The sequence below is a fragment of the Notothenia rossii genome (assembly GCF_949606895.1).
Source record: "Notothenia rossii genome assembly, chromosome: 9".
NCBI classification, from domain to species: domain Eukaryota; kingdom Metazoa; phylum Chordata; class Actinopteri; order Perciformes; family Nototheniidae; genus Notothenia; species Notothenia rossii.
In genome coordinates, this window is record NC_136907.1 from 74,123,913 (window position 1) to 74,133,898 (window position 9,986).

A 9,986-nucleotide genomic window follows, 5' to 3' on the forward strand; every position below is an offset into this window, starting at 1 on the left:
GGGAAGGATTTCTTCTTTTTGGTTTTAAGAACGATTGGCATCTAGACGCTGCCTTAACACCTACTACTGGATCAATAATAAAACCACTCTTTCAAAAAAAAACTTTTATAACTAACAGAAAATAATCATAAAGGAAAAACGGAAAATAAATAAACAGGTCGCAGTACACAAATCAAATATCTGTATAGCAATTACAAATGTTTGGCATATCTGAAGCTAATTTTCTTGCAGGATTCGTGCTGTTTGGAGTTTGCATCCTCGTGGTTGATTGACTTATTGTAAGCTGCAGAGGTGGAATAAGTACTCAGATCTTGTAGCCTACTTGAGTAAAAGTAGAAGTACTCAGATCTTGTACTTGAGTAAATGTAGAAGTAGGCCTACTCAGATATTTTACTTAATTAAAAGTAGAATTACTCAGACCTTGTACTTAAGTAAAAGTAGAAGTACTCAGATATTGTACTGTCCTTCACTGCAAACATCGCTGCTACAACCCGCTGCTGCAGATACACTCTTTACAACATCAGGAGGATACGTCCCCAGCTGACCCAGAAAACAGCGCAGGTTCTGGTCCAGGCTCTCGTCATCTCACGCCTAGACTACTGCAACTCCCTCCTGGCTGGTCTACCTGCATGTGCCATCCGAACTCTGCAGCTCATCCAGAATGCAGCGGCTCGTCTGGTCTTCAACCTTCCAACATTTTTCCACACCACTCCGCTCCTCCGCTCACTTCACTGGCTTCCAGTAATTGCTAGAATTCACTTCAAAACAATGGTACTTGCATACCATGCTGCGAATGGATCTGGCCCTTCCTACATCCAGGACATGGTTAAACCATACACCCTAGCGCGTGCACTTCGCTCTGCATCGGCCAAACAGATCGCTGTACCCGCACTGCGAGGGGGACCCAAGTTCCCATCAGCAAAAACATGTGGGTTTGCTATCCTGGCTCCAAAATGGTGGAATGAGCTCCCCATTGAAATCAGGACAGCAGAAAGCTTACACATCTTCCGGCGCAGACTGAAAACTCATCTCTTTCGACTCCACTTCGAGCGATAGAATTACTAACAAAGCACTTATATACTAATAAAGGGCTGGCTTATCTATAGCCAGTTGATTAGCACTTGAAATGTTTGCCTCTATAAAACCTGATGTACTTATATGATTCTGTTTTCTTCAATGTTGTATCTTCTTGGTCGAATGTACTTATTGTAAGTCGCTTTGGATAAAAGCGTCAGCTAAATGCAATGTAATGTAATGTAATGTAAAAGTAAAAGTAGGACTACCTGAAAAACGTAATATTCAGAAAAATGTATCATATATTTTTAAATCATAAATCACAATCCATTTATGCTCAAATGTTGCCTCTGATAAATCGGAAGCAATTTTACCTTTGTATACTGCAGGGTAGCTTGTACATTTATCATAGGGGCCAATAATGCTCTATAATTATACATGAACAATTTGATTATAAGTATAAAGTAGCAGGAAAAGTAAATACTCAAGTAAATTACCTCAATATTGTTCAGTAACTGAGTAAATGTACTTAGTTACTATCCACCACCACTGCTTCAGGATATAAACAGCTGTTATGAAATTGTTCAGTAGGTGTCATGTAGGAAGGACAGTAGGAAGTGGACATGATATCTATTTATAAATGGGGAAGAAGACTAAGAGGGAAGAAACCCGTCTCACACTCTGTTTTTTTTTTTATACCTTTAATTTTCTTGAAACTAAGGCAAAGTACATTTCAGCATCAAAGAGTACAAGTTATTTTCTCTAGACACAATGTCAACAAAACCATTGCACAGTTTTAAGAATAATATACTGAAATCAAACAGCTTCTTAAGATAAGCACAAAATAAAATGTCCACAAAGGGAAACAGCATGTGGGACGTTCATTCCTTAAGAAGAGGGCACTGTGTTGATTTTACAATGGCATAATGGGTGCCATAAAACAAACAGATCTTTTTTGAATAGTGGCATTAATAATATTTTTGAACTTACTGGAATGTATTCAACAGCAGTAAGAAAGCATCAGTGTTAAATCTCAGGAGCTGCAGCGGTCTCTAGTGGACAGTTGTGACACCAGAGAGAGAAATGGCAGTACAGAGCTGCAGGGAAATTACCTTCAAAATAGAAATAGAACATGTCTATAAATGCTGAGACACCAGTCCTAAACATATCATTTCTAGAGACAATGCTTTAATTACAGTTACAGTGGAACAGCCTAGAAAACACTCAACTGCACTGAAGTCACAGCAAGAAAAAAAGACAGAACAATACTTTGCCGATATCTCCATTCTCTCTCCTATATGGCAATCATTTAAATATTCCTCGAACCAAAAATACTGAAGAACACCGTTTCTAAACATCTTCTTAAATGTACAATATAGTCACTTTGAAAAGGTTTTCTCACAGTAAATAAACAAATACTTTAAGAAGTTAAGACATGAAATGACATTAATGAAATGATTGAGTGACAGTGGAAAAGGGGGAAAAGGAAGAGTCTATACATTCATTATTTCTTTTAGAAATTGATTGCCATAATGAAGCAAATGTTGTGTTACAAAAAAGTGAGTAAATTGCTTAAAGATATATAGCTTTTTCTGAGGACAGAACCAAATAAAATGGATATCGAAAATTGCAAATTATTTCCAAAAGGATTACGTGAAGCAGTCTCAGATAATAGCACAAACGAAAGCTGTTATTTTTTTTTAAGAATAGCATTTAGATACATAACACATTTCTGCTACACTGACTGCTGTATGATTGTTCATATTGCTGTTTTGTCCTTTACAAGTAAACACAGCATTTCTATAGCCAGGGTTACATTTACACGTAAGGTACTTCATTTGCTTTTCACTAACGAGGATAAATGATATATTTTCTGATTGGATGGAAACGAAAGGATGAATCTGCACAGACATGATGGACAACCTGATGTGATTGGATGATTATGGTGACTTATAAAACGGACAAGTCAAATCAAGCAATCTGATTGGTTCTTAGCCGTGATATACTGAGCGTATACCACGGGTAGAATTTTAAATTACTTTTCACAACAAGTCAGTATCCCTCCGCGTCTGAGAAAAACAGTATACTGTTGGGCTGAAAAGCAAACTGCTTTTCAAACTGGAACACGAAAGCAGCGGAGAAGTAACGGGGCAGAAACCCTCCTTTTTACACAGCGGTCCAGACATAGACATCAAACGGCAAAACATATTCAGTGTGCAGTTCCTTTGGCATTAGGGCAGGGATATCTAGATACTTTCCAAGATTTGACATCATGAATTGTGCTACTTTAAAGCAAGCAACGATGTTTTCAAATCTGTAATCAAAGAGGTCCGCAAAAACGCTATCGACCAATCAGATTGCTTGATTTGACTTGTCAGTTTTATAAATATATTTACATTTCTTCCGTTCGGAAACAAACTTACAAAGCATGAAATGGCAACATTTAAGATTAACTTCGACCTCCGGGGTGTCTCACTATGGAGGAGTGGATTGAGCAGTGCCTATCTCCAGAAAAAATGCACCTAAACGACGACATGCAGAGCTACGTGAAGAGCAGGTAGACCAACTGGAAAAGTACCACCATTCAAAAGCTTTCTGATGCGGGTCTTGAAACAAAGCAGAGAAATTATGAGCGTTCTCGGGGACCGGAGAAAGTGGAGCAATATTCTCGCCACGCCAAGCAACAGCCTAGAACAACCTCAACCTATATTCTATAACACATAGGTTTGAGCAAGCTCTCTGATTGGTCAATAGGCGTGTTTGATTCCACGATCAAACAACGATTAAATAGAACGTGCCTAATCACTAAGTATCCAGTGGCCTACACGCCACTAGCCTACCGAAACTACTTCCATGAGCCTACATCGTGTGGTTTCCATAGCGACGTTTAGCGACACACAACCGTTACACTGTTATACATTGTCTCTCTTTGGAAATCGGTAGCTACAAAATGTCCGATTTTAAAGTTAATTTTGATTTGTTGGGGGGCCTCAGTATTGATGAATGCATACAGCGGCTGGCGGAGGCAGGGTTGGAGGCCAGAGAAATCATGTCCGCTGGCGGACATAAAAACGAGTCATCGCTTCGCAGCTACTGGGCTCCATCTCTAGACAACAGAAAGATGTGGAGCAACGCGCTTTTTGCCGGTCCGGGACACGCCATGAAACGGCCACTGGAGGAAAGCTCTTCCTATAACGTAGTCCTACCCGTGAACACCACACAGGGGCGGACCTAGCACATTTTGGCGAGCTTCACCACTGTGCCCCCCCCCCAAAAAAATATCAAAACATCTTAACAGTTATACAGTAAAGTACTGCAGCTTTATTTATTACAAGCAAGAACAAGAGCTAAGAATAAATGTAAAGTGCACACTAAAGAATTAAAACAAATAAACAACTTAGCTAACAAACAATAATAATATCAATAACAAACAATAAAAGAATGTGCAAATTTGCTTTCAAAGAAAATTAAGAAGAAATGTAAAGTGCACACTAAAGAATTAAAACAAACAACTTAGCTAACAAACAATAATAATAATAACAATAACAAACAATAAAATAACGTGCACATTTGCTTTAAAAGAAAATTATGTATTGTAAAATATGTTACACATGTCAAATAATCAAAATATAATATGCTAAATAAACAAACAAATACATAAAAATTACAAATTCACTTTGTCTCAAGAACTATTTACATTCCACTCCCTATCATCACACAAGGTTGGCCTACATATTAGCTCCTACTGGTTTCCATTTACAGTGCAATCCTTCTGGCCTTCCTCGCTGCAAAGTCATCAATCACATCATCATATGAAATCTGACCACCAACCTCATGGTTAATACTGATTACAGCCAGACCACTGAGGCGTTCTTGAGCCATGGTGGACCTCAGGTATGTTTTCAAGAGTTTTAATTTGGAAAAACTCCTCTCGGCTGAAGCTACTGTTACTGGTAGCGTTGCACTGATCCGCAGAGCAATACACAAGTTGGGATATATTTCGGTGAGCTGCTTTGTGTGTATGAATTTCAACAACTCAAGAATTGTCATGCTCTTTGATGGCAAGTCAGGTACATTTTCCAACTCCTGAGCCAGCTCCTTCCCATCCAAATCAGATTGCCCTCCATGGCTTAAGGTGTGTGCAAGTGCCTCTGCTTGCTTCATCAGCTCTTGGTGTGGCAGGTCTGGGAAGTTGTACAGAATGCCAAACTTGTCTTGCACATGTTCAAGAGTGGTAAACCTCTCCTTTTGTGCTGACACTGCAGCATCTACCACCACGTTAAAGAACGTAACCTCCAGATTTTGCAAGGCATTCCTCAATGGCTCATCAGGAGACTCATATGAGAAGTGCCTCTTTGTTGACTTCAGCCGCTTTTGCACAAGGACTGCATCCACATTCATGTCTTCACACATGTCCTTGGCTGATGTTTGTGCAGCCACAAAGCCTGTGGCTCTGTAGGATTTGAGAGCTTTTTCAGTCTTTTTCAGTAGACTTACTGCTACATCCACTTGCATTGTTTGGGACTGCAGGACTTTGCTCACCTGCTGAATTTGACTTAACATGTCATACCAGACCACTGTGCACAGTGAAAAGCGGAATGACCCCACTTCTTCTGCCAGAGACTGGGCTTCAATCCTGATGATTGGGTCTTTGGCCTGGTTTCTCACCGCAAGCAGTGCCTCTCTCACAGCTGCGGCTTCATATCGCAGAGGCTCCACAGCTTTCACTCTACTCTCCCATCTGGTTTCTGACCACATTTTGAGTGAAAGGTTGACGTGTTTCTTGAGGATGGCCCATCTCTGTGTAGAGGCAGAAAACAGGCAGTATAGCTTCTGCACAATGCCAAAAAATTATATGGCATCTTTGGAGCTTTTGGCAGCATCAGCAATGACCAAATTGAGTGTATGTGCCCCACAAGGCACAAACAAAGCTCTTGGGTTCAACTGCAGTAGCCTGGCCTGTACTCCCTTGTTCTTCCCTCTCATATTTGCGCCGTTGTCATATGACTGTCCTCTGCAGTCATCAAAGGCAATCTGCAACTCCTCCAGCCTCTTCAAAATCAGGGCGGACAAACTTTCACCAGTGGACTCCTCTGCTACTAGGAATCCCATGAAGTGCTCTTTAATCTGGGGGTCTTCTTCCAGTGTCACAATTCTGATGACTACTGACAGCTGTTCAGTGTGGCTAACATCCGGGGTGCAATCTAAAATGAGGGAAAAGTACTTGCATTTCTTTATTTCTTGCACTATTGTTGATAGAATCTTTCCACTGATGCATTCAATCAACTCATTCTGAATGGTTTTGCCCAAGTAGCTGTGGTGGGATGTTTGACTTTTAATCTTGTGGATGTGGTCTTTCATCACTGGGTCAAACTGCGCCAAAAGCTCAACCTCTTTCAAAAAGTTTCCATTTGAAGGAGAGTGGAGTATTTATGTCTTTCCTCTCAATGCCATATTTCGCCCTGCCAGAGACTGTACAATAGAAACCAGTCGTGTCAGCACTGCTCTCCACCGACTCTTCTCTGCCTCAAGGAGGGCCTGCTCTTGTTTGTCTATTGTTGTACCTTGTTTTAATCGAACTGCCAATTCTTTCCATGACGCCAAATTGTTCAGGTGTTCCGGACTATTTTCATGGCTGGTCAAAGCAGCACTTGCATTTTTCCAATCCGACAGTCCTGCATTTGTTAAATGAATTTGTTTTGGAGATAAAAGTTGACAACAAAAACAAAAAAGACTGTTCTTCTTTTTTGAATATGTCACCCAACTTCTTTTGATCCTTTCTCCATTTACTAAGGTCCTGCTGAAGTACTGGTGGTGGCAACTTCTCCCATCATCTCTCCTTGGGAAAATGAAATCAGGTGTTATCTGATATGGTCCTCTCCGAACAAACTCTGTCCTCATTGTGTCTGTGAGATGTGAAGGGCACTCAGCAGGATCGGTTGGTAGTGGATCGTCTGTCTTTGCTGCATCTGGAGGGCATGTGAAGCACATTTTCTCACCTCATATTCACAATATCTTCACACACACACACACACACACACACACACACACACACACACACACACACACACACACACACACACACACACACACACACACACACACACACACACACACACACACACACACACACACACACACACACACACACACACACACACACACACACACAACCCCAATTCCAAAAAGGTTGGGACAGTGTGTAAAATGTAAATAAAAACAGAAAGCAATTATTTGAAAGCATGAGGACAATTAGGTTTATAGCTAAACATCTTTACATTCATCAGGCACACACCTGAGAAGAGTGTATGGGTGGAATCTGTGGTGCAATCAGGATGAGATGCAGCAGGCTGTTCTGACGTTCCTTGCAGTGGTTCTGGGCCTATACATATATAGAGAACACACAAGAGCAAATATATTGGCTGGATTAGAAATGGCACGACAGTCATTTTTACATTCAATTATTTATCATCACATCAGGAACATCTATTGACATATTGTACTCACCAGAACAAACAGACACAGTGGTCAGTGGCAGGGTGGAATCAGTGGTCATCTCATCAGGATGAGCAGCTTGCTGTTCTGACGTTCCTTCATGTGGTTCTAGGTCTATAAATATAGAAAGAACACACAAGAGCAAATATATTGACTGGATTTCACATTCAATTATTTATCATCAGGAACATCTATTGACACATTGCACTCACCTGAGGAAGCCGGCACAGCTGAGGTGCATGGCGGTTCCTTGTCAACTGATGCAGCAGATGGTCCCAGATATTTTAAAAGTGAATCTAAAATGATATAACAAAATGTGTATTATCAACATTGAATAATTTCCATTTGTTAAATGTAGCTATTATTTAGTTAGTAAGCATTAGGACAGCCTGACAGGTCTGATTCAACTAATCAAGAGCTATGCCTATCTTATTAGAACAGTTGAATCAGGTGTGTTAGTTCTGGGTTGGAACGAAAACATTCAACAGGACTGGAGTTGAGAACCACTGAGCTAGTTAGCTAACGTTAGCGCACATTATGACAGGGTTGAATTTGGCAAATGTTTGACTCGGAAAGTCAATGTGCTTTCTGAGGTAAACTTAACGTTAGCTAACGTTACCAACTAACTAACATTCCACCACACTGGCTAGCTCGCTACACCAAAACTAACATTGTTATTATTACTAATATTTCTATTTCATGACACAAAGAAAATAGCCTTATGACAGTTTCGACTGAATAGCAATAACAAACGCTGGCTAGCTAACGTTGGCTTGGCTAACTAGCAAGATTACATGATCCATTCGCTAATGTTGACAATACAATCAAAATTGCATACCTTTCACCTTGGCACGTTTCTCTTCTTCTTCTTTTCTTCTGTTTTTATACTGCGCCCCAGATGGCTTTTGCCTCTTCATAGTTCTCTAACGTTAGTCTTTCTCTCCTCAACGCTCAATTTTATAAACACTTGACCGATACCCATCAATGCACAGCGCTCTAGCATGTTCTGACTGTGAACACCTAAAGCCAAGGCTCTTAGACCGACCGACCGTTTTATATTTTTGGCTAATTTTCCCTTATGTTAGAATTTTTTTTTTAATGTAAGAATAATGGTTGCAGATATAGAGGGGGGGCGCCAAAACTGCGCCAAGCAAAAAAAAAAAAAAAAAAAAATTTTTTTTTTTTTGTTGCAATTTTTGGCGCCCCCCTCTGGGAGGCGCTCTAGGCAACCGCCTATATTGCCTGTAGGAAGCTCCGCCCCTGACACCACAGCACCACCTGCAAAAAAGTCTGGCATGGAGTTCAAGGAGAGCTGTTTCAAGAATTGCACTTTTAATGGCAGCATGAACATACACCTTCATTCTGAACCCAAAATGTTTCAGCACCATGGACAGCCGTATTTGATTTGTTCCGCTCATCCCACACAGTGATTACTCAGATATTTAAATAGCCTAATTCAAGAATTGTTTTCAATAAATTGTTTTCAATAAATTGGTTAATAATATATTATTTACTATAATTATATCAATAACTGTAAGCGGGATAGCAGGAGTGTTTGATCGGCTATCGTTACCATGGGAACTACTTTCTAGGAACTACTTTCTGACGGAGATGAACTCAAGCAGAAAGCGTAGGTTTGGGAGCAAATTAGCCCACATTATGAAATTATTTTTACGATATTGTTGATTACAATGATAGTTTGTGTAATAGAATCGCAATCATACACTTGAGGCTTGATTGCTTAAATACAAGTGACCACGTAAGCCATTCTACCGATGCTGGACAGGTTTTCAGTGGGTGCACAATAAACGGCAACATACACATTAATGTAAATAAATAGCCAAATAATGGATCAACGCTCTCTGTCTAATATGTTCGCTAGCTGTTAGTGTTGTTGCATAGCAACCACCTCGCGCTAGGTTTCGTGCAGAAGGCAACGGAGGAACTATTTTATTTTGAACATCATTATACGCTTCGCGTCGGGCCGAACCACGCCCCTTAGCTGTGATATAATGAGCATATACCACGGCCTGTCGTGAGCTATTGCTTAAATATAAGAGACTTTATCTTTACCCAAACAGAGTTGGACCCATACACTGAATACAGATGTTTGTTCCAAAAGTAACCCAGAAAGATGTGACCATTTGTTGACGAACTTAGCAATATTACTTTGTACCCTCAAACACTGTAATATCCTTCTCTATGTGAACATAGAGCCTGGATTATGAGCAAACATCACAGTATTGATGTGTCTTGTACGCTGAGTTGATCTTATCCTCTTCACAAATGTTGTCTTAGATGATTGCTTTCCCTTTGATTTAACAGGCACTGATTTTTCTGCTTGAATATTTCTAGCTTTGAAAGACTTGAGCTGTGTTTATAAGTCTTTAAATCTGCAGTGTAACTTCCAGTCGTCTCATTAATAAATGTCAGACTTGCAGTGTGGAATAAAAGGCAAAATGAATCAATAAAATGCA

The 9,986-nt window shown here is 40.1% G+C and overlaps 1 protein-coding gene across 4 annotated transcripts; it reads right to left on the reverse strand.

Moving 5' to 3' along the window:
• Nucleotides 1-1,740: 1,740 nt before the first annotated feature.
• Nucleotides 1,741-8,574, reverse strand: LOC307020894 (zinc finger MYM-type protein 1-like). Of its 4 annotated transcripts, none has more exons than XM_079652588.1 (4): nt 7,722-8,574; nt 7,522-7,623; nt 7,310-7,396; nt 1,741-7,029 (listed from the first exon to the last, which is right to left on the reverse strand). In XM_079652588.1, the coding sequence occupies exon 4, from the start codon at nt 5,770-5,772 to the stop codon at nt 4,771-4,773; it is 1,002 nt and encodes a 333-aa protein (XP_079508714.1). In that variant the 5' UTR covers nt 5,773-7,029; nt 7,310-7,396; nt 7,522-7,623; nt 7,722-8,574; the 3' UTR covers nt 1,741-4,770. The 4 variants fall into 4 exon arrangements, with proteins under 4 accessions (XP_079508714.1, XP_079508715.1, XP_079508713.1 ...); XM_079652589.1 differs by having other exon boundaries at nt 1,741-6,977; nt 7,722-8,573; XM_079652587.1 differs by having other exon boundaries at nt 1,741-6,983; nt 7,722-8,573.
• Between the last annotated feature and the right edge of the window lie 1,412 nt (nt 8,575-9,986).

Bases quoted from the DNA above. Each gene is read 5' to 3' on its own strand.
- LOC307020894 (XM_079652588.1), bottom strand. From the start codon at position 5,772: ATGTGGTCAGAAACCAGATGGGAGAGTAGAGTGAAAGCTGTGGAGCCT.